The 25050-nt window shown below is 45.4% G+C and overlaps 1 protein-coding gene across 2 annotated transcripts in view; it reads left to right on the plus strand.

Moving 5' to 3' along the window:
* The first annotated feature begins 149 nt into the window (after nucleotides 1-149).
* Nucleotides 150-25050, plus strand: part of Rft1 (RFT1 glycolipid translocator homolog) — a 41843-nt gene continuing 16942 nt past the window's right edge. For both annotated transcript variants that reach the window (XM_006981499.4, XM_076544137.1), the window contains exons 1-7: nucleotides 150-260; nucleotides 5086-5171; nucleotides 6900-7016; nucleotides 8058-8247; nucleotides 9657-9758; nucleotides 13587-13724; nucleotides 22836-22914. In XM_006981499.4, the coding sequence (XP_006981561.1) occupies nucleotides 198-260; nucleotides 5086-5171; nucleotides 6900-7016; nucleotides 8058-8247; nucleotides 9657-9758; nucleotides 13587-13724; nucleotides 22836-22914 (775 nt within the window). In that variant the 5' untranslated portion in view covers nucleotides 150-197. The remainder of the gene's footprint in view (nucleotides 261-5085; nucleotides 5172-6899; nucleotides 7017-8057; nucleotides 8248-9656; nucleotides 9759-13586; nucleotides 13725-22835; nucleotides 22915-25050) is intronic.

The raw sequence follows: 25050 nt of genomic DNA on the forward strand, positions 1-25050 counted from the left end.
AATGAAAGAAAACCAAAACCAAACAAGAGCAAAACGCGACTAAGACAGCCTAGCAAGTTGCTTGGACACACAGCTTCTTGTGCCCCGCCCCCGCCATCAAAGTCCCCAATCAGGAGCGAGCCTGCCCGTGACGTCATCTTTCCGCGTCGGAGCGGGCGCGAGCTGCGTTTCCGCCTCTGAACCGTGGCACTGAGGCCATGGGTAGCCAAGAGGTGCTGGGCCAGGCAGCCCGCTTGGCCTCCTCGGGTCTCCTGCTGCAGGTATTCTGCTGTGCCAGCTCCAGCGCGTGGTCCCGCCCCCAAGCCTCGAGGGGAAGCTGTCCTGGGTTCCCCGCGCTACCGGGGGGCGGGGGGTCCATAGGAAACCACGCGGCGGGGAGGGGCGGCGGGTCTAGGAGTTGGGAGACTGCGGTCGGAGTCTTGACTGAATGGCTACAACCATGCTGTTTCCTTCCTGAAGATTGCACTTCATGTAGCAGTAAGAGACAGGTCAATCAAGTGGTAGAAGCAGAGGCTGCTTAGTGCTCAAGAATATGATACTTTAAGGGGTTTGGTTATCAAGCACCTTTCATCAGTTCTGATTCGCATTGAATTTAGAGACCATATGGCATAGCTAAGTACAGGGATCTGGGTTCAGGCAGTACTTGCTGCGTGACCCAGAACAAATCACTTCAGCTCTGAAACCTTAGCTACTTGTTGACAGAATGAGGATAATAGTATCTAATTCAGAAAGCAATTTGCAAGTATTCTTTGCGATCATTTGAATAAGCTCACTTAGTACAGTACCTCTATCCTAGTGTGCACTTAATAAACTTAAAAAAAATTTTCTGTGTGTCCTTGGACAGGCTTTTTGTGACTTTTTTTTTTCTTCTTCAGATAACACTTGCCAGTTCATCTAAATCAGCGGTCCTCAACTAATGGGGTCATGAACCCTTTGGCAAACCTCTATCTCCAAAAATATTTACATTATGATTCATAACAGTAGCAAGATTACAGTTATGAAGTAGCAATGAAAATAATTTTATGGTTGGGGGTCCCTACAACACGAGGAACTGTATTAAAGGGTCGCTGTGTTTGGAAGATTGAGAACTACAGATCCAAATAGTATCTAAAGATTCTTTCTGCCCTAGTAGTCAATTCTTCTAAGTCAAATTCTTCCTTTTTCTCAATGCCTTATTCTCCAGTTTATCTACCCAACTGCACAGGAGTCCAGAATCTTCCTTCACCATTATCTTAGGCACAAAGAGGTTAGGAAAGAGAACCTGGCCAAGTTAGACAGGTTAGATGACTGTTTTTAAGATAAAAATTACTTGGGTTAGGTGCAGTGGCCTTTAATCCCAACACTCAGGAGGTAGGGGTGAGTGGTTCTCTGTGAGTTCAAGGCCAGTTGACCTCCAGCTCAGCTAAGGCTATATGGTGAGACCCTGTCTCAAAAAAAAAAAAAAAAAAAAAAAGAAGAAAAGAAAAAGAAAGAAAGAAAGAAAGCTAAAGCAAAATAAAATTGCTCAGCTTCTTCTGAGCATCAGGTTGTTTTTTGTTTGTTTGTTTTTTGAGACAGGATCTCTCTATGCCTCCCTGGCTGTCCTGGAACTCACTGTCTAGACCAGGCTGGCCTTGAACTTGGAGATCTATTCAGCCTCTGCCTCCTGAGTGCTGGGTTTATGGGTGAGTACCACCACTCCTGGCTTTTTATTTTTTTATTTTTATTTTTTATTTTTTTTGAGAAAAGGTATTGCTGTGTAATCTAGGCTGGTATTGAATTCTTGATACTCTTGCTTCCGTTTACACAGTGCTGGTGTGACAGGCATGCACCACCAACCCAGCAGCGTCCTCATTTCCAATGAGAATAGTAATACAACCTCACAGGGTCCTTAGGAAGATAGATGAAGTCCTGTTATGTCCTGGCACATTACAGGGTGCTTCTCAACGTTAGCTACTTCTCTTAGTGTAGTAAGTTTGTGAATGCAGTGTGGGGATGAAATACGGTAAGCTACATAAAGGATATAGAAAACCACTTTGCACACCTATGTGTTGAATATTGGCCACTCTGTTTAACTCCATTTGTTTAGTTCTTTGTTTTCTTTTTCTTTTTTTTCCCCCACTTTGTCAATGTGGTTTTATTGGGTTATGAGACAAACAAAAAAAAAATCCATTATTTCCACATCTTAAATGCTTAAATAATTTACGTCCTTCGAAGTAGCGCCTATTAAGACACAGGTATGAAACACTTCCCAGAGACTTGATTACACTGAGGAGAAAATGATCACCATGTGATTCTGGCTGAAGGCAGGCAGGGGAAAAATCTGCCTGCATAGTGTCCTTGGGATCATTGCATCCTTTTTTTTCCTTTTTATTATTAATGAATTTTCTCTTCTTTTTACATACCAACCCCCTCTCCTCCTGTTCTTTGTTTTCTCATTTCACAGTATACATGACTTCAGTTGTGTTACACATAGTGTTCCCTTTTCCACACAAAAAAGAAACAGGTTATAGAAGACATGCAGGAGTAGGAGTCCAGTGACTTAACTGTAAAATTAAACTGGGCCATTTGTTTGCTGTGTGTTATTAGGCAGACCCTTTCATTCCGTGTTTTGCTTCGGGCACATTTGCCCGGTTGTTGTTTGGTGTTGGGAGTTGAACCTAGAGCCCCACATGTTCTAAGCAAATTTTTATCACTGAGCTGTATTCTCAGCCCTGGTTGGCTTTTGTTGTTTTGCTATTGAGACAGGGTTCACTATTTAGCCCTGGGTAGACTAGAATTCTCTAGGTAGACCAGGCTGGTCTCAGTCTCAAACTCAAAGAGGCTGGCCTAGTTCTTTCTGCCTTGTGAATGCTGGGATTAAAGGTTTGTACCACCATGACTAGCCTGCTTGGTTGTCTTTAAGGGTCAAATAATTAGCAAATGTAAAAGCTTTTATAAATGTGAAGTCCTTTATGAAAGTAAATGGAAGGTATGTTGCTAATAAGGGACACTGGGTGGCCTTAAAACAAAGGGTAGCCCTAGGAACCTTTATTAGACCAAACCTTTATTCAGAACAATTAGAAGATACTGATTTTATCTTTACCATGACCTTAAGTGTCTTGGACAATAATAACTTTCTAAATATACAGGGTTTTTTTTTTTGTTGTTGTTGTCCAAGACAGGGTTTCTCTGTATAGCTTTGGCTGGAACTCACTCTGTAGCCCAGGCTGGCCTTGAACTCACAGAGATCTGCCTGGCTCTGTTTCCCGAGTGCTAGAATTAAAGGCGTGCGCCACCATCGCCTGGCAAATGTACAGTTTGTAATCAGCATATATGTTGTACAAAATGATGGGCTTTATATTTGTATATATGGATTTTTAGAATAGTCATAAAATATAATTCCTTGGTTGTTTTCGTTCAGTCTTATATGCTTCCTTAAGTTATAATGCTGATACTTATGGTAGCTTTGCAACTACATTTTATTATGTTATTTGTGAGTCTTAATTCTGAGCCAGTCACAATGTACATTTTTATTACCTTTAATTTACACATTAAAAATGCTTTCACTTCTATAATCTTATTTTAGTCTTGTAATCAACCTTATGAGATATTTAGCCTCACTTGACAGAGAAGATTGAGGCTTATAAAAATTAGAAGATGATGCATGCATTTAAGAGCTAAGTGATGGGTTGAGACTCAGCTGAGGACTTTAATAAGTCTATGATTTGGTTCCCTGCCACCAGCACTGAGTGTAGATTTTGGTGTATATATATGAACCGACATGTTTCTAAGAGGCTACAGAGCTTCTGTCAGATAGAAAAGATCATCTGTGGCTCCATAAACATGGTGATAATCTTGGCACTGGTAATACTTTAGGAGTAGTGTTAATGGCCCAGAGATTTTCAGACCATAGTAATCCTCTAGTCTACACTGATTGACTTTTCCAAAATGGCAGCCGTGTATATGAGTAACCATGAGCACACTTAACAAATACTGAAATGATTTGTTATTTGTGGCTGGAATGAGGAGAGACCATGCATGGGTGAGACTTACATCCTATTCAACAGCTCCATTTGGGAGCTCCATTTAATTGTAGGTTCTTGTTTTCCTGTGTCTCATGGGAAGGACTCTGTTTAGGTGGCTTTCTTTTCTTTCTTTCTTTCTTTTTTTTTTTTTCTTTTTGCAGCAGGGTTTCTCTGTGTAGCTTAGGCTGTCTGTCCTGGAACTCACTCTGTAGACTAGGCTGGCCTCAAACTCAGAGATCCACCTGCCTCTGCCTCCCAAATGCTGGGATTAAAGGCCTGCGCCACCACTGCCCTGGCCTGCCCTGCCCTGCCCGGCTCTTAGGTGGTTTTCTTTAATGGACAGGTTTGAAAGTCTTAGAATGTGTCCCTGTTAAATGACAATAGCCTGTTTTCCCACTCCCATTTTACATTATCTTATTACTACAATTGTTATTGGAAAGTTGCATCAACTCCTCTCTGAAAAAGGAGTATTCAATAAACATAGTATTTCCTGTGTAACTAAGAAAATCAAATTTCAAAGAGATTAAATGTCCTTGGAATTCCCTAGATATTCCAGGCAGAGAAGAAAGAAATTAGATCCCAGATTTCTAGTGAGCCTTTTCTACTACTCTGTAGGCTCTTGTTTCTGTGTGTTGAGTTTCTAAATAGGATTTGGGAGTGGCCAATCTTCTGACATTGTCATCCAGAAGTGTGTTGGGCAACATCTCTAGCTATCTTGGGACTCCAGTGGCCCATTGGCTGTAGGCTGAGTATATGTCTGGAGAAGGTGTTAGGAAGGGCCCTGGATAATGTGAGCCATGATTGCAGTTGTGTCTGTCTCCTTGACTTTGAGCGTGAAGATTCAATTTGCCCAGATTTCTCTATCTCGTTAGTAAATAAGGGAGACTCCCAAATAGCTTCCTGGGTTCTTTGCCCACTGCTCAGGATGGTGAGAGCCTTGAAGGAATTCCAGTTCACAGAAACCAGGTGAGGTGAGTGAGCATCTTGGAGAAGAGTCTCCACAGCAGAGCTGCAGTGTGTCATCACATCCTGTTGGGAAGGACAGCAACCCGGTCCTCATTTCAGTAAATCCCAACATAACTCATGTATTTTCTTCCAGGTATTGTTTCGATTGATCACCTTTGTCTTGAATGCATTTATTCTCCGCTTCCTGTCAAAGGAGATCGTGGGCATAGTGAATGTCAGGTAAGAGGAACGCACCCTGGCACTGTCCACAGCTCTCCTTACCAATCAGTGTTTCTTAGATTGTACCCGTGTGCCACCCTCAGATTTTAGAATCAAATACCTTTCCCAGGAGCAGAGCCTTTTAGCAGTGGGCTGAAGAGAAGTTCAGGGTGGGGGATGAGAGGGCCCTGCTGTGTTTAATGGACTCATGCAGCGTTTTCCATTAGCAGCCTCCACATGCACATTTCTCCCCCAGCTCTTCCGGTTTTTCTGCTCTTAGAACCCAGGAGAGTGGGAGTAGCTCATTGCAAACCCTGTCTCAGGTATAATCCAGTGTTCTTGTCCTGCTGACAGCACAGGAAGCAAGAATTCTGTAGTTCGTGAGGATGTGCTTCATAATTGCAGGGCTGGAACAGCCAGCCACCTTCGCTTCCTTCCGCCTCAGTGGTTTTGGAGTTGAGATCCGGTAGCTGGGATCGGAGCTTGAATCCTTGTGATTGATTCTGTGGAAAGTGACCTTGTTCTCTCTTAGACTCAGCGTGTGTCTTCTCTGCTCAACGACACCCACATGTACTTTGTCTTCCCAAATGACACAAAAAACGAATGAAATGATGTCTTAGAATAGCTCAGCTTCTCAGGTGTGTCTTCACATCCTGATAAACAAGACAGTATGTTCGAGACAGAATTTCATGCCTGCTATTTACCAACCAAACACTTCACGGCGTTTTTCAAAGAGCCTAATGGCAGTTCTCCAATTTGGGATTGGCAAAGCCGTCACCTGGAGCTTTGTGCTGGGTAGGGGTCACAGTCTCAGGAGACAGTGGTGAAGCAGAGAGAGATGCCGTTTAAAAAGCAGAAAGGAGGGAGCAGAGTTTTCTCCCCCAAACTGCCAGGTTTGCCTAGGCCTCCTTGACAGTCTTGGCCTGCTCTTCCTCACGGTTCAAGGTGCAGCTTTGGCTCCTCACATGCAATGTTGCATGGGCTACTGAGGAGCAGGATGCACCTTAACAGCCTCATCAGGCCACTGGCTGTAGAGGCAGGTAACCCAAGCTGCTTTTCTCTGGGTGCGAGGTACTCAGGCAAGTCCCACTGAACGGGGGTTGCAGCACCCTCTAACGGCTGCCTACTTTGCTGTTTGTCCTGAAACTCTGGCTAGCACCTCCGTGTGATGGAACCTCTGCTTCTCTCACAGAGGCTCCGGTGTCATCAGGAGGTCCCCTTGCTATGTGTGATGATAAGCTGGTTCCTTCCTCCTTATGGCCAGGACCACACCTCTGCCCACAGCCATAAGGCTGCAGACTCTCAGGTCACTGCCACACTTTCCATCTCAGATGTAGCTGTAGACACAATCAAGTGTGCCTTGTTTGGGTCCTCACTCTGCCCTGTGGATTGGACTTGGGGAGGGGTCTCGTAAGAGGCATTGGAGCCCTGCATCCCATCTGTGGTTTGGGGTTTCTTCTGTCTCTTCTGTGGTGCTTTACACATGCTAGTCAAGTGCTGCATGGCTGAGCCATATCCTCAGTCTCCTTTCTACTTTTATTTTGAGATAAGGTCTCACTGAGTTGTTCAGGCTGGACTTGAACTTGTCTTCCTGCCTCAGCCTCCCATGTAGTTGGAATCACAGGCTGGCCATTGGTTTATGACCAGTATCTTTTCTTGTTCCTGTTGTTGGAAAAATCTTAAAGGTTCTTTCAATAACAAATGAAAGACAAGCCTGGCGGTCTTACCAACTCTTCATTTGCTTTGTAGACTAACCCTGCTTTACTCAACAACCGTCTTCCTGGCCAGGGAGGCCTTCCGGAGAGCCTGTCTGAGTGGGGGTGCCCAGCGGGACTGGAGTCAGACCCTCAACCTCCTGTGGCTAACGTGAGTTGTACTTTAGCAAATGACAAGTTCTAAGAACACACATGCCAACCAAGAGTGTTGTAGTGAAATGACAGAGCCTGCCCGAAGCTAACTGTCTCCAGACTGCGTTTGGGGTCCTAATTCTAGCAGCAGGAAGGGAGAGTGTCTGTCTGAGTCGGAGATGTTTCTTACTTGGTCTCCTCTCTGGTAGGGGGTGGGGGTTCAGGGCAGGGCTTGGGGGTTCCTGGCTTCCTGCTCCACTCTTTATTCCTAATCTCTTTGCCCTATAGTTTCTTTTGAGCTTTTAGCAACTACTTTTTTTTTTTTTTTTTCAGCATTTTAAAAGGTCTGGTAAGGCTTTCCTTACACCTTCCTTCAAGTCTTCAGAATGTTCTTGTAGACCAAGTATGTCAGCTGAAAATTAGAATGATTTTCTTCAGTAGATCCCTGCTGAGAGGCTGGCGGTGGAGGTGTTTCCCAATGCCACCCTTGCATAACTCTGTTGCCTCACAGAAATGCCTGTCAGAAGGCTCGGCAAGGGTTCATTTCGTTAGCAAAATGACTGCCAGCTGTGGCGTTATATTTAAGTGCCCTGTGATACACACATGAAATGAGTTCCATGCTGGGGACTCTTGATTATTTGGGGTACTAAAGCCATTTGTATAATGTCTGTCAGCCATTCTAAGCACAGGCAACAAACAGGTTGTTTCTGGAAAATTTCCTTACCAACTTAGTCTAAGCCAGTGGATATAGTGCAGGCTTTGGAGTTAGATCAGGATTGGGTCCCGCTTCTGTTCTTGGCCTAATTACCAGTCCCTTTCAGCCTCGGTTTCCTTCTGAATGGGGATAGTGACTGAGGATCATTGTGAGGTGCAGTGAGATAAAGCGTTCAGTTAGAGAGCCAGGCATGTGGGTGACGCCTGCATTCCCGACTAACAGCTTCCTGTTGTGGAAATTGTTTTTATTGTGACTATTGTTTCCATTCAGTATTACTGTTTTAATGCATTTTTATACATAAGACAGAAGTTTGTGTATTAAAAAACATCTTTTCTATTCTTCTAGGGTCCCCCTGGGTGTATTTTGGTCCTTACTCTTGGGCTGGGTCTGGTTGCAGTTGCTTGAAGTGCCTGATCCAAATGTGGTCCCCTACTATGGAGCAGGAGTGGTGTGCTTTGGCCTCTCAGCAGTCGTGGAACTTGTGGGAGAGCCTTTCTGGGTCTTGGCACAAGCACATATGTTTGTCAAGCTCAAGGTCAGTGAACCTCTTGTGAATGGGGAAGGTGAGCAGTGAGGGAAAGTGTGGGGTTTTGTTGTTATTAGTGACTGTTTTCGGACAGAGTCTCACTCTGTAGCCCTGGCTGGCTTGGAACTCACAGACATCCACCTGCCTGTACCTTCCAAGTGCTGGGATTAAAGGTGTGTGCCAGTATGCCTGGAGCTGCAGTTTGTTTATCTATCTGTTTATTTATTTACTTTTATGTGTATGGGTATTTTGTGTACATGTGTGTCTGTGCACTAGCTGGGTGCCTGGTGCTTCTGGAGGCCAGAAGAGAGGGTTAGTTCCCCTGGAACTGGAGTTACTGACAGTTGTGAGCCACTGTGTGGGTGCTGGGAACTGAACCTGGGTCCTCTGGAAGAGAGGCTAGTGCATTTAACTGCTGAGCCGTTTCTCTAGCCTTCAGATGTGTGATATTTTAAAAAAGCTTTTTATAGGAGAGAATGACTTTTCTAGATTGTAGAGAACTAATTAGAAAAGGGTAACATGGAACATTTGTTATCTTAAGTTTGTCAGATAGGCTATGCTAAAGTTTGTTCCTGCCAACTGAGTCATGATGGTGAACACATACAATCCCAGTACTCCAGAGACTGAGGCAGGAAGATGGTATTATATTCAAGGCTAGTCTGGGCTACATAACAAGATTTTATCTCAAAAACAGGTGGGTGCTAGGGAGGTGATGGTTCAGTCAGTGAAATGCTTGCTGTACAAGAATGAAGACCGGACTTACTGTCCCTTAACCTGTGTTATAAGCCATGCCTGTAATCCCAGCCCTGGAGAGGCAGAGACAGGAGGATCTTAGGTCCTGCTGGCCAGCCAGCCTACCCCATCACTGAGCTTCAGGGCCAGCGAGAGATTCTGTCTCAAAACATAAGGTGGAGGGCCATAGAGGGAGACACCTGACCTTGGTCACTGGTCCCCATGTGCCAACACAATGTACCTGCTGTATACACATACACATATATGGATGCATTGAACACAGACATACAGCCCTGGGGATGGGGGGTTACCTCTATATATTATAAGTGAAAAACAGGTTTTGTAATAAGGAAGATAATAGAATTAAAATTTAGGAGCTCTATAAAATATTTCAGATTTTTTTAGTGATCTTGTTTAGTTGTATGCTAATATTGGTGTTTCTTTTCCTCTTTTAAAATACATTAATTAATGCATAGTAGCATATATATGTATTATATCTTGAGGCATAACATACTGAAGATGAATGAACTACCCACCCATCCCAAGAAATAAAGCATTACTATTGATGCTTATGTCTAAACATGCCCCATGCCCTCTTCCAGGGTAAGCACCATGCTGAGTTCCGTGTTTGCCAGGCCTTTCCTGTCTACTCTTTGATAATATTGCACCTTTACCTCTGTGTGCAGGTGCTTGCTGAGAGCACGTCAGTTATCCTCCGGAGCGTTCTGACAGCTTTTCTGGTGCTGTGGCTGCCTCACTGGGGTCTATACATTTTTTCTCTGGCTCAGGTGAGAATCATGCTTTACTCGGTACATAATCTACATGTCTGTTTTCCCTTCTTGTTCCCACTAGCATGTGTTTTATGCTCACAGTATTCATACTTGCGGGGACAGTTGGAAACGCCAGAATTTTGGCTGGCTACCACCTCTCCAGCTGCTGTATCCATCTTGTTTCACACAGTGGCACCACTAGTGTCCTTAGGGACCTGGGGAGGGTCATACACTTTCCAATTGTCCACATCAAAAACTGCTTTTAGACCTTCTGTGGGCAGGCCCATATCAAACTGATCTTTGATTGTTTAATAGTCTTATGGAGGAGTGGGGGCTGGGTGGGGGTGGGAAACAAGGGGGTGGGGTGGGAATCAAATTGTGTGTGTATTATTTTCCTTGAATTTCAATCAGCGGTTTGCAGAATAGGAGGAAACGCTGCCAAGTGTTTTAAACCTAGATTGAAATCTCCCATAATTCAGAGAGAGTGACTCAAGTCCACGCAAGTACATTTTCCGTTTCAGACATTTTAGCTCCACATTACATTTTAGGTGTAGTCCCTAGTTCTAGCTCTAATACAGATACTGCTAGAGTGAAAATACTGTTTTCAAAAATGAAGCCTAAAGCTGGGCATGGTGGTGCACACCTTTAATCCTAGCACTCAAGAGACAGAGGCAGGCGAATTTCTGTGAGTTCAGTGCCTACATAGAGTTCAAGACTACGTAGAGAGACCTTGTCTCAAAAACCTAAGTAAATAAATAAAATGAAAGTAAAGAAAAATGAAGCCTAAGATCAGATATTCACCATACATCAACAAGACATATAAAGTGGTTTGTAGGTTTTTTATTTTGTTTTGTTTTATTTATTTATTTTTTTGAGACAGAGTCTTGCTGTGTAACCTTGATCTCACAATTTTCCTGGTTTTCGGTTTGTCAGTTTTCCTGTGCTTTGATTTGTTTGTTTGTTTGTAGTTTTTGTTTTGGAGACAGGGTTTCACACTGGCCCAGCCTGGCCTTGAACTCCTACATGAGCCTCAAAACTCCTGGGATTAGAGACATGAACTTCTGTGCCTGGATTTCTGGTTTATGCTTTTATTAGTCTTTGAGAAGACAGGGGAAGATGCTGCTTAGTAATGATTTATTTGACGTTCTTTCCTATGTCCTCTGAGAACTACAGATATTTTTATGGGATACAAAGTAATTATATTTAAAATTAATTAAGAATGAAAATTGCCTACAAAACCAATTTGAAAATAGATCCATAGTTTAGACAAATTATCTGTAGTTATTTTTTTCCTATCTTTTGGGACCTAGAACTATAGTTTTCATCAGTATCCTTGTTTCTACGCGTTCTCTCTAGCAGGATGAAGGGCCTCAGAAACGCTCAATGTGGTTGGCTCTTACTATGGGAAAGGCACTTGGCACTGTGTGTTTCTGATGTCACAGCTCCTACCTATGGTGGGGTCATAGTTCAGCAAAGGAAACTGAAAGTACTTGTTTCCATACCATGAGTCCTGTAGGAGCTGCACAGGACAGTCACTGACAGACGTGTCTGGTCCAGTGACACCACTCATAGCAACACGTGAGCCCTGCCCAGGGCTCTGAGAGTTCCCTTGGCAAACCTGCCTCCAAGGTCTTCCTTAAACTGCAGGTAAAACTCACCTCAGAATAAATAAGAATACTTACTTAACAACAAAGACAAGCCACTCAGCTCAAAACGGGGCAAGAAATTTGAACAGACATTTTCCTAAAGAATATATAAAAATAAATGGGCAACAAAGCACATGAAAAAATGTTTAGGATCAATAATTATTAGGGAAATGCAAATCAAAACCATAGTGAGGGCCTGTCCTGACCTTCAAACCCAGCACTGAGGAGGCAGAAACAGGTGGATCTCTGGGGCTTCAAGGCTGACCTGGTCTTCAGTGTGAGTTCCGTGACAGTCAGGGCTACATAGAGAAAATCTGACTGAAAACAAACAAGTAAATAATAAAGGCCACAGTGTGGTGTCACTTCATAATTACTAGGGTGGGTATTTCTTTTGTTAGGTATAGAATAACAAATGTAGGCAAGGTTGTGGAGAAATTGAAACTAGTGTATTTCTGGTCTATACATAAAATAATGCACTTTCCATGAAAAGCAGTATGATAGTGCCTCTAAAAATTAAACAGATTCTATCATATGACCCAGCATTTCCACTCTTAAGTATGTACACCAAAGAGAATGTTCATAACAGTGTTCACAGTGGCCAAAAGGTAGACACATCCCAAATACCCATCAGCTAATGAACTGGATAAACAAACTTTGCTGTGTCCATACAATGGAATATTATTCAGTTCTAAGAACTGCCTTGCATGATGATGGCCTACGTGTAATCACAGCACTGTGGAGGCAGAGGCAGGAGGACCCTTGCAAGTTTGAGATCAGCCTGGTCTACAGAGTCCCAAGACAGCTAGAGGTCAGTGGTAAGAATAAACAACTGCCGGGTTGTGATGGCGCACGCCTTTAACCCCAGCACTTGGGAGACAGAAGTAGGTGGATCTCTGTGAGTTCGAGGCCAGCCTGGTCTACAGAGTGAGTTCTAGAACAGCCAGGGCTACACAGAGAAACCCTGTCTCAAAAAACAAAACAAGACAAAAAAGAACAAACAACTGCTGATACATTCTACAATGTATATAAACCTTGAAAACACTCTAAGTGAAAGAAGTGGTCAGGGCAGTTATATGATCCCATTGATACATAATGTCCAGGATAGGCAGGTCCACAGGCATGGCAGCTGAGTGGTTGCTATGTGGTGGGGGAATGAGTAGTCATTGCTTCAGAGGTCCATAGTTTGTGTTAAGGAGATGGAATACTAAGGAATTAGATAGTGGTGATTTTATGACAATGTAAGTGTACTACAAGCCACTGAATCCTGTAGTTAAAATGGTGACTTTGATTTTGTAACTTTCTCCTGATGCAAACAGTAGGGAGGATCCTGTGGCTGTGGGACCCTGTCTTCAGAATCCATGGAGAGGTGGAAGAGCGCACTTATAACCAAGGACGTGGGTGTTGGCTGCTGTGGCTCACAGCTACACCGCTTGTCTTCACTGAAGGCTGTGGATCGCAGGCTTCATCCTTGTTTATGGTTGAGAGTAGAGCGCCTAGGAGACCAAGCCCCCCAAACCATGTTCCTCTTTTCCCTACCACATGCCTTTTGACAGGAGGTGCCTTGATGCAGGCAGGTAGAAAGAGGGTCTTGGTGACCCCACTTGTTGATCTGGGGGTGTTGCCATTCCCAGAAGGGAAAGAGGGAAGAAGGGAGCCTCTGACAGGGCCCTTTGGATACTCATTTCCAACCTTCAAACAAAAGCTAGATGGCCCACTTCTGACCAGAATTGATTCTTTTGTCCCAGATGGGTGGAGGGTGAGGTGGACCTTCTTACGACCCCACCTTTTCCTCCTGCAGCTTGAAGCAGCTGTCCCCTGCCAGTGTCCTAGGTGTGGAGGAGACAGCCAATAGCCCAATTCTGCTTTGTAATCATAAATGGCACAGGCTCCACGGTTTATGGGAAACCCAGTCCTAATGATGGCAGATTCCTGGCTGTCAACACATTGAGGACACCTGGAGCCACAGTTTGCTGGGTGGCCATCTGCCATGGTGATTCCGTTCTCCAAGAGTGAAGTGTTTGGAGCCTGGGCACCAAGGTGCTGCCATGGAGCTAGGCTTGAGTTGAGTGCTGTGCTGCTCTCTGGAAAGTGCAGTTAATTAAGACAGTTCTGTTTACCTCGGAGAGAATATTTATAGTCCTGTTGTAATTATGCTTGTATCAAAACAATTTAATTTCAGTCCTTTATTTTCTTGTTTCAGCTTTTCTATACCACAGTTCTGGTGCTCTGCTATGTGATTTATTTAATAAAATTACTGCGTTCCCCAGAATCAACCAAGCAACAGACTCTTCCTGTCTCCAGAATAACACAACTATTACCCAGTATTACAAGAAGCAGAGTGAGTAATGCATTTTTATCTCTTATTGTTTTATTCACAGATGATGGTTATCCTTGAGATAAAGGAACTGCAACTGGCTATTGTTATAGTAGGAAAGATCATTTTACAGGTTGTGTTTACTAAGTCCTTGCCATATTCCAGGTCAGGATTTCCAGACCTCACACTGGTGACTTTGGGGCAGGACATTCTTTGCTATGGGGACTGTTGGGTGCACTGCAGAATGTGACATCCCTGGCCTCTTGATGCCACCCACACTACTCCCCTCCCCCAACCCCCATGCCGTGAAGCACTTAGCGGGGAATCCCCAGAGCCTAAACTACTCCAGGGAGAGAAACCTCGGCTAGGCCCTGTAAATGCTGCACGCACCTCAGGCAGTGCTTGCAGCTGCTCTGCAAGGCTGACATTGTCACTCTCTGGATTGCAGCGTTGAGGAGTTGACACTGAGCACATTAAGTACCTGCCCAAGGTGAGGGCGGAGCGAAATCAGGGCCTGTGGGGTCAGGTTCTTGTGCTCGACTTTTCTGTGCTTTTCCTCTAGTCCTTGTGCGATGACCTCTGGCAGAGGCAGTCCAGAATTCCGAGAATGCCTGGATAACCCCCTCTGGTTATTTTATTGTTGTTGCTGTTTCTCTTTGGACCTTTTGGAGACAAAGTTTTGCTTTTTATCCCATACTAGCCTCAAGCTTGCAATCCTCCTGCCTCAGCCTTCTGAGTGCTCGTATGAAAGATATGAAAGATGCCACGTCTGGCTCGTGGTCACTTTGTTTTGTTTTCTGTTTGTTTTAAATCTCGCTGTGAGGCCAGCGTTTCACATGACTGCTTTCCCATCAGACCAAATGAGAGAACTGGATGCTGGCATGTGGGAACGGAGCATAACCTTGCTCGGCTGTTTGCCGAGTCGTTCCTAGCTCTGTGGGTCAGTGCTGCTGCCTGACCTGGAGCCAGAGCATCTGGTGGACCGTCCATCACACAGCCTTCCCTCAGACACTCCACGCTGAGCACGTGCCTTTTTCTAGCACCTGTTTGCTAGCTTGCTTGTTCGTTTTTAGTAGAAAGGTATCCACTGGACTTCTCTTTTGTGATTATTTGAAAAGGTAGCCAAACGTGGGAATAGAGTCTTAGGAGTCCTGTTATTCAAGTTTTTAAGAAGGACCAGATGGTGTGTGTCAGAGCCAGGTGCTCGCAGTTGTTAACAAGGAGCGCTCTGTACTCATCAGCTGCTCCTGGCAAACCTTCATCAGGGACAGTTTGGGCTGCCATTGTCTCATCTGTGGTATAGATGGTTAGGACTGCAGGTCAGAAGAGTCCCTCCTCCGCCAAGATCTCCCAGTACCCACTGTTCCCTGACCAGCTTTTCATATTGGACCAGCCCCTGTTCTCCAGCATGTTTTGGAACAGAGCAATTGAATTGTTAGTAGCTTCTGTCCATGCCAAGTAAGGGTAATAATGATCCATCCCTTTTAAGGTCTTGAGAGCCTAATGAGATAGGACCTGTACAGGCTTAACGCTGGCCTGGCACAAGTGGGCGTCACCATCTTCACACTGCTGCTCCCAGAGCAGAGGTGGCATGTGGAGCAAGGCTAACGCCGACGGCAATGGCATGAGAGCGTCACCGTTTAACTGGCTGTCCACGCTGAAAGTATCTGCGCCTGTAGTGTTGAGACCGATGCCCCGATTCTGAAATGGCCATCCCGTGTCTGGTGTGATTCAGGACACAGACATCCAGGAAGGGATGTTTCTAGGCCTCAGAGTTTCCTGGAGGTTTGGAGAGCAACAGGGACAGAGCCGAAGCCTGTACTCTGGTTTGGTTTGGTTTGGTTTGGTTTGGTTTGGTTTGGTTTGGTTGAGAGGAGTCTTGTTCTTTTGCCTGGGCTAGTGCTGAACTCTTGGGTTCAAACAATCTTCTTGTCTCATCTTCCCCAAGAACTGGGACTGTGGACTGCCGCCACCCCTGGCTAGAGTCTTTAAAGTGAGACTGTTGGCTTATGTGACTCACGAGGCTCATCTGAAGACTTTAGGCGCTCCGTGAAGTTATTTGAAGTAGGAAAAGAGCCGTTTAAGATGAGCATGATAGCACATGACAGCTACACAAGAAGCTGAGGTGGAAGAATCAAGAGTTCAAGGACTGACTGAGCTGTATAGTGAGTTCGAGACTGCCTAGGCAGTTTAGTGAGACCCTGTCTCAAAATTTAAAAAAAAGGAAAGAGTCTGAGGATATAGCCTAGTATTTATAAGGCCCTGGTTCAGTTCCAAGTAGTGCCAGGAATGGATGAAGGGAGAGAAGGAGAGAGCTTCAGGGAGGGGAGGAAGGAGCAGTCTACAGTAACTGCTCTCGGCCAGCACTGACATGGGTTTTGTGTTACATCTTCAGAAGGTCCCGGGAGATAAGTGCTGTCATCTCCATTTCCAGTGAGAGGAGTTAAGTGGCTGGAACCCCAAACCATGTAGTTGTCTGAATCCACCTCCGTGTAATTGCCCTGTGGGCCAGCTTTGATCTATGTGGTTAACTAGTCTTCCAAAAGAACTGGCCTATTGCTCTTGGTAGTTTTTTATTTATTTAAAGGTTGGGAAGTTCTAGGTAGAAAAATTACTCAGGCTTATTATTTTTAAAGGGGTAAAGAGAAGACTCGTAGGCCAGATGTAGTGGTGTACTCTTTTAATCCCAACATTTGAGAGACAGGTGGATCTCTGTAAGATCAAGGCCAGCCTGGTCTGCATAGTGAGCCCCTGCCTCAAAAACAGTAGCACCAATGACAAGGAGAGAATAGTCTGTACTCATCCCCACGAGCAGCTTGCCTGTGTGTCTCCTTGAGCAGCCCCCTGCACCTGCTCCCGTGTCCATCTGTCCTCACAGTCAGTGCACGATCAGTTTCCTTCCTAGTCTGCAGAATTCCAGTTTCTTTATAGGTATTTAGATTTGTTTGTTTGTTTTCCAAGACAGAGTTTCTCTCTGTAGCCCTGGCTGTCCTGGAACTCACTCTGTAGACCAGGCTGGACTTGAACTCAGAGGTGCGCCTATCTCTGCCTCCTGAGCTAGGGTTAAAGGCGTGTGTCACCACCACCTGGCTTCATTTAGATTTGTGATAAATTAATGGCACCTCAAATGATCACCGCTTTGTATATTCTTTGGCACGTCTGAGTAGCCAGAAAAGACTGCTAATGTTTAAGTAAAGCTGTGGAGTTCACCACAGCAAGCATGTCTTCAGTGTGAGTGCATGCTGAGTGCGCTGTGGTGGAGAGATCTGATACATACTCAGCCAACCACACTGCAAGACCGTGTGCATTTAGTGTCAGAACAGCAGCTCTGGATGCACTGAGAATCCTATCTGGGAGCATTCAGGAAAGGGGCGGGCGGAAGTGAACTGTGTCTGTGTGGTGATATTCAGAACCACAGAAGAAAGGGTGTGCTTAAGCCTGCGCTGTGCCCCTCGCTGGGTCGGGATTGAAAAGACGGGGATAATTGGGGTCCTTGAGTGGACCAGAGAGGGAGAGTGAAGGGAGTAGAGGGTGGCTAGAGATGATGAAGGGGGTGAGCATGGCGTGCAGGGCTAGCACCAGTAGAGTGACCCCAGGAGAGGAGAGTTTGAGTTTAATTTGGGAGCAGTGGAGCTTAACGAAGGTTGTTTTGTTTTAGAGTGGAGAAGGACTTGTTAGTTTTAACTTTTTTAAAGTTGAATTTGTTCTTCAACAGTTTTGTACACATACTTGACTGACCAGGCTCACCCTTTCCCAGATCCCTACTACGCCTGTCTACCTGCCATTTCCTACAGACTCTGTCTCATTCATGACTGAAATGACCATCTTCTCAAGTCACCACACAGACACAGTTCACCTCCACCCACCCCTGCTAAGCTCTAGCTCAAAGTCAGCTTCCTCCAGGAAGCCTTCCTGAATGCTCCCGGATAGGATTCTCAGTGCATCGAGAGCTGCTGTTCTGACACTAAATGCACACGGTCTTGCAGTGTGGTTGGCTGAGTATGTATCAGATCTCTCCACCACAGCGCACTCAGCACGCACTCACACTGAAGACATGCTTGCTGTGGTGAACGCCGCAGCTTTTCATTTTATTTTGTGACCCCCTGAGTTTAGCCACTGTGTGGCCATTGGTTTGGAGTTACCAGTTGGAACTAGGTGGTCTCAGCATTGCGTATACAAGTGGAGACAATGGTTGTCTTTCTCCCAGAATTTTTTTTTGAAACAGGGTCTAATGTAACCCAGCCTAGCTTCTGACTATGCAGCTGAGGATGCCCTTGAATGTAGTAGAATATTTTAAGGTTGTGTTACTTTTGTTTATGTTGCATTGGTTTAACTCTGTGAAGCGGTGTTACTGTGTCTGTCTAACACACCCGACGGTCTTATAAAGAACTGAATGATGGCCATTAGCAAGGCAGGAGAAAGGATATAGAGAAGGAGAAATCTAGGAGGAGAGAGGCCAGCCAGCCAGTTTGCACAGCAGCCACGGAGAAAGAGTAAGACTACAGAAGTCAGAGAACGGGAAAGTCCAGAGGCAAAAGGGAGATGGGAGAATTTAAGTTAAGGAAAGCTGGGTGGAAACTAAGCGAAGCTAAGGCCAGGCATTCATAAGTAATAAGCCTCCGTGTGTGATTTATTTGGGAGCTAGGTGGTGGGCCCCCTAAAAGAGCCAAAAAACAAAACCCTTGAACTTGTGGTTTCTTGTCCTGACTTCCTGAGTGCTGGGTTACCACACCCATCTGAAAGGTTTTTTAATGGTGTCATTTAATAGTATCCTGCTTTTCCCTCATTCAGCCCCTACCAGCTCCACAAAACAGGATTTCTCTCTCTTTTTGAGACAAGGTCTCACTATATATCCAACCTTAAGCTCTTAGTTCCTTTGTGTGTTGTTAGTATTTTACTCTTTTGTTCTTTTGGGGGCCGCCACCCAGCTCCCAAATAAATCACACACGGAGGCTTATGCTTTTTTTTTTTTTTTTTTAAAGATTTATTTATTTATTATGTATACAGCTACAGTGTTCTGTCTGCGTGTATGCCTGCAGGCCAGAAGAGGGCACTAGACCTCATTACCGATGATTGTGAGCCACCATGTGGTTGCTGGGAATTGAACTCAGGACCTCTGGAAGAGCAGCCAGTGCCCTTAACCTCTGAGCCATCTCTCCAGCCCCCATGGAGGCTTATTCTTAATTATGAATGCCCAGCCTTAGCTTGGCTGGTTTTTTTGTTTTGTTTTTTTTGTTTGTTTTTTATTTGTTTTGATTTTTGAGACAGGGTTTCTCTGTGTAGCTCTGGTGCCTTTCCTGGATCTCGCTCTGTAGCCCAGGCTGGCCTCAAACTCACAGAGATCCGCCTGCCTCTGCCTCCCGAGTGCTGGGATGAAAGGCGTGCGCCACCACCGCCCGGCCTGCTTGGCTGGTTTCTTGCCAGCTTTCCTTAACTTAAATTCTCCCGTCTACCTTTTGCCTCGGGGCTTTTCCCGTCCTCTGACTTCTGTAGTCTTACTCTGTGGCTTGCTGGATGGCTGATCCCTGGAGTCCTCTTCCTTCTCTGGCTCCCTCTTTCTTTTTCCTCCTCCCAGATTTCTCCTTCTATTTATCCTCTATGCCGCCAGCCCCGCCTGTCCATTCTCCTGCCTCACTATTGGCCATTCAGCTTTTCATTAGACCATCAGGTGTTTTAGACAGGCACAGTAATACAGCTTCACAGACTTAAACCAATGCAACATAAACAAAAGTAACACCCCTTAAAATAATATCCCCAACACTTGTGCCTCAGAGTTTGAGTGTTGTTGCTGCAGACATGTGCCAGCAGGCCTTGCTAATCTCGCTGGAAGATAGCGCTTACCTCATTTTGCAGGTGACAGCCCCGAGGCTTAGCAAGCTGACCATCTTGCCATGGCCTTTGGGCTAAGTCAAAAAGCAGTTTACACTGCGGGCTCTGAGTGTGGCACCCGAGCCTGAACCTACAGTGTCAAGGGCGGGCTAGAGCAAACGTGGAGGTCAAAGGTCTCGGTGGGAGGCTGAGACCGGGGTTTGGGTAAGCCGTGGAGGGGTAGTCATGAGGTGGCTGAAGATGGGAGGGTGGGCCAGTCTGGGGCAGTCGGGGACCTGTGAGGACTGGGATAGGAGAAAGGGGAAGGGAGAGCGTGTGCTGTATGGTGGAGGTGATGGCGGTGGTCTCTGTGAGGACTGGGGTAGGAGGAGAAAGGGGAAGGGAGAGCGTGTGCTGTATGGTGGAGGTGATGGCGGTGGCCTCGGGCTTCCCAGGGACTTAGCAGTGTGGGAGGGCAACAGCTCATCATCCTGAGTCAGAAATTCGGGAAGGGAAGAATGACTCAGCAGGATGAGCCTGACTCTAAGCCTTTCGTGCAGCTCCTGCCCGTCTTCACCTTTCCCTTTCCAGGCCTCCGTGTGTCCATTAATACAGCAGAGCGGTAGGATGTCTCCTTAGGAGATGTCAGAGAAATTCATGTCTGGCTTAGACCAGAGCTCAACAGTACCAAACAGCTTTATTAAACGGTGTCACCCACCATCCCAAGTGACATAGCCATTCTAAATAAAAGGACGTAAGTCCCAAGAATTTGCTTCCTCTTTTCTTGCACTTAGAGGCCTGAGAACCCAAGCCTCAGAGTGAACTTCCTGCCACCGTGTCCTTAATGAACACTCTGGCTGTAGTAAACAGCGTGGCCATTCCTTCTGAACCACAGGCCAGTTACACTGAAGGCATTACTCTCCCAAGGACTTTCTCCTTTGAAAGCTGAGTCGTTTGGCCAAATGCTTTTACTGTTGACTGGCAAGTAGGCGTCAACGAGAGCATCACAGCAACCAGAGCATCACAGGGTCTGACACAGTGGCTCCGCCTCCAGGCCTAGCATCTGAGAGGATGAGGAGGGGGATGGTTACAAGGTTTGAGGTAGCCAGCCTAGGCTACCCAGGTGAGTGAGTCTGCGGAGGGGGTGGCAGGACCCAAGAGCCCGTGGGCAAGCCTCAGGTTTCCATTGCCCTTGAAAATGGCACAGCTGCCACCGCACAGACCCCTCAGAGGAACACGGAGTGCCAAGGCAGCGGCAGTGTGACCGTGGAGATGCTATGTCCTCCCTTCCCAGAGTCGATCAGGGGCAGAATCTGTTTGAGGATGAGTGGTCCACAGTGCCCTCTCGTGGTGTTAAGTTGTCTGGTACCTTTTGTTTTCAAGAAAGGAAATGGTTGCTCAGTGTTAAACACTGTGTGGCCCAATTTCCTTCTGCCTGGAGAAAGCATGCCTCTGAGGGAGTTTCTAAATCAGGTTAACTGGGGAGAAGGCCCACCTCCAGTGTGTGCAGAACCATCCCATGAGTTGGGATCCTGGACTAAATTGAAAGGAGAAAGAAGCTGAGCATTGGGATTCATTGTTTTTTGCTTCCTGACTGTGGATACAGTGGGACCAGCTGCCTCAACTCCTGCCTCTGCCTTCCTCTCCGTGATGGACTGTCCCCTGGAACTGTCAGCCAGAGTACACCCTCCTTCCTTCCTTAAATCACTCTTGTCAGGCATTTATCAGGGCAGTGAGATCAGTAACTAATCCACAGGCTGAAGTTAAGGTTATCTTGCTACATAACTAGATCCTATTTTGAAAAGCAAAACAAAATGATTTTGTTTCTTTTTCCTGTTTTATGTGGCTGCAGAAAACTAAGCTTTATAGTTCTACTGGGAAGCATTGTTCTAGATTTAACATCTGAGATTCCAGGATGCCTGTGTGACAGAGAAGTGTCCCCACTAGGAACTGAAACCAGTTACTCCATTGTTCACTTTGTAGTCAGCTTTCTGGCCTGAAGGCCCGTAGGTTGATCTTCTGAGTATTTGTCTCCGTACCTTCCTTGTCCTTCAGAAGTGGCGGTGGGAGGCTCCTGGAGGTTTCAGAAGGGGCATAGGTAAAGTTGGGGTTTTGTTGTTGCTGTGGCCATCTTAATGTCTTCTTTCCTCTGCTGTACCACTTCTGAGTGATTTACCCAGGAAGGTGGAGTTTCTTCTGGAACGTGTGAGTGCACCTTATAACTGTGCCAAGGCCTTAAGTGGCTGAACCTGGCCTTAAGATAAGGAATACAGGGGTGGAATTTGTTCTTTAGTTTTGTGTGCTGAAGAACAAGTCTATCTATCTATCTATCTATCTATCTATCTATCTATCTATCTATCTATCTATCTATCTATCTTTATTTTTTTAGGAAAAGTACTGAATATGAACTGTGTTTTGGATGTAGTAGTGTACTGTCTGGACTTTAAAGGCATCCAAAGAGACAGCAAGAATTCTTTAGGGTTCTTCATGTATGATTTAGGCATGCCTAAGACTTTGCCTTCCAATTTTGGAAGTCAGATTTCTGTTAATATAACAAATACCTGAAGTAAATCATAAGGAAAGTTTAGTCTAGTTTTAGTTTGTTTAGAGACAAGGTTTCACTCTGTAGTCTAGCTGGCCTCAAACTCACTCTGTAGCCCAGAGTGGTCTTGGAGGAGGTCAGTCCCTTCTTCTGCCTCCTGATGCTGGGGTTTCAGGAGCCATGACTCCTGTTTGCTTGAGGTTTTTGTTCTGTTTTTTGAGGTAGGGCCCACTTTGTAGTCTAGGCTGGTCTAGAACTCCCTTTACAGCTAAGGCTGGCCTTGAACTCAGAATGTTTCTGCTTCAACCATCTGGGTCCTGAGATTACCAGATGCCTATCCAGCAAGCTTTCCATCCATGACCAGTTGTCCTGCTGCTCTGGACTTGTGTCAAAGCAGCACACAGCGGCGGAAGTGTATGGCTGAGCGAAGCGGTTTCCTCCTGTCTGGGGTGGGAAAGAGGAGAAGGGGCTGGCGTCCCCCAGTGCCCTCCGCAGCACACCCTGGAGGCCTGGCCTTCTCACCGCACACCAGGCTCTGCCACTTCCCAGGTGGTTCTGCTGAGGACCAGGCTTTCAACAAGGCCTTCAGAAACGTTCAAGGTTCAGTTATAGCTGCCGTATAAGTTATGTTCTGGTATGTTCTGGTTCTGTGTGCTTAGCACTGATTATGATTTGATGGGAACTATTGATGTTGGGGCCTTATGGGCCAGAAGTGAGTTTGCCTCTCAGGTAGCTCTTAGCTTTGAAATGCTGGAAATTTTGTTTATGTTTTGTTTTTCTTTTAGGCATTTGTCAATTGGAAAGAGGCTAAATTGACTTGGAGTTTTTTCAAACAGTCTTTCTTGAAGCAGATTTTGACAGAAGGTAAGTAAAGTAAAAGGTCACGTTGAGCAGTTGGGAGATCAGAAAAGAAGCAAAAAGGTCTCACAGGACTGCTGACCCCAGAGCTCTTGTCTGGAGCCCTTGGCAGAGGGCACTTAGACATACGTTGGCTTTAGTTTGTTTTAAATAAAGATAGGGAACCAGTATTTATTTGGCTTTATGTTTTACCCAAGCTGTCTAGTTTTAAATCTCTCCACAGCCTTATCAAAGATACTCCTCCCTCTGTACAGGGATGAGGAAACCAGAGGTCGAGATTTAGAGTCCTGTAGTAACAAAGGATAGCTTAATTGGAATCGAAGTCTGTGTTAGTCAGCTTCCTGTTACTGTAGTGGAACACCTGCGACAATCAACTCAACCCCAGGAAATGGTCAGTCTGGCCCACAGTAACAGTATACGATGGGGATGCTGGTGTATGGAGAGGAGGCTTGCTGGGAAACAGACAGAGGGACAGAGGTTTAATACGTCCTCAGCGGTGTGCTCCAGTGACCTGACTGTCTCCCTACAGTCCCTGCCTTCGGAAGGGGCTCAAAGCTTGAACACATGGGACTTGGAGGAACACGTCACACTCAAATTGCAGCAAAATCTAACTGGAAAAGCCCAAACTATATCATTTAATAAATTTATTATAAAAGTGTTACATCAATGACAAATTTTGAAAATTAGAGAAAAACATAATCTCATTATCATAACCTTTTATACATTTTTTAAACTCTATTAACAGCTGTCTTTCAGCTGGGTGGTGGTGGCACACTCCTTTAATCCCAGCACTCAGGAAGCAGAGGCAGGTGCATCTCTGAGTTCGAGGCCAGCCTGGTCTACAGAACGAGTTTCAGGATAGCCCAGGGATACACAGAGAAACCCTGACTCAGAAAAATAAAACAAAACAAATAAAAAAACTGTCCAGTGTACAGTAGTGAGAGTGTGTATGTCCCCTTCTGCCCCCATGTTTCCTGTGCACTGTCGGGTGCTGAGAACAAAGACAGATAAGCAGTAACTGGCCATGGCCTCCAGATGTTCATTCTCTCACCAAAGCACTGACGTGGCTGTGCTTGGAGATCTTAACTCAGTCAGCACAAGCTCCTTGACGACCCCTCATTTCTTTTAGAGGGCTGTTAGGAAACCGAAGAGGAAAAGAGATGCAGATGTCTGAGAGGGGTGTCCTGCCCCAAGGGAGCTTTCGGGATGTGAAGGAGAGCCTTGTCCTGCCAGAAAACAGGGAGGGGCCTTAAAAATCCATTGTAGGTGGTGAGGATGCCCCAGTCAGTTATAGACTGAACCAGAGCTGCTGAATTGAAACTCAGGCAGGCAGGGGTAACCGAGGATGAAAACACATGGGGGTAAAGCTGGAGAAAGGAGGCCAAAAAGACAGATGGGATTTAGTGTATAAAAAGCCTCGAATGCAGAATTAAGGAGCCTGGACTGGGTTTTGTTTTGTTTTGTGAGACAAGGTTTCTCTGTATAGTTCTGGCCATCCTGGAACTCACTCTGTAGACCAGGCTGGCCTTGAATTTAGAGATTCAACTGCCTCTGCCTCCTGAGTGTTGGGATTAAAGGCATAATCACCACCTCTAGGTTTGAGCCTGGACTTTTGCAAATGCTAATGAGCCATTTGAAGGTGTGAACTCAGGGATTGACAGGGGACTATACAGTTGTATCTTGGTATCAGATTTTGGTTGAGCATCTAAGGATGCTCAAGTCCCTTGTGTAAAATGATGTAATTTTTTGCATATAACTTAGGCATACCCTTCTTTATGCTTTACATCATTTCAGAAGTACTTAATTGTACCTAGTGCAATGCAAGTACTATGTAAAGTTATCATTATACTGTATTATTTAGAGAATAATAATAATAAGCCATATGTGTTCAGTTCAAATGCATTTTTTTCTAAGTGTTTTTGATTTACAGTTAGCTTGATTATTAGAGTCATAAACTCATAGATATGGAGTCTGACTGTATTTACAAAAGCTAGAACTGTTCAAAATAAGGGAGCTGTAGAGCAGCATAGAGATGGAAGCCTGAGAGGACCAATGGGGTTCCCTCTCTCTCACACACAGTTGTTTTTACAGAGAGACAGATCAGAGAGAGGAGTCTCGTGAGAAGATGGGAACCTGACCTTG

This window comes from Peromyscus maniculatus, chromosome 9, assembly GCF_049852395.1.
Source record: "Peromyscus maniculatus bairdii isolate BWxNUB_F1_BW_parent chromosome 9, HU_Pman_BW_mat_3.1, whole genome shotgun sequence".
NCBI lineage: Eukaryota > Metazoa > Chordata > Mammalia > Rodentia > Cricetidae > Peromyscus > Peromyscus maniculatus.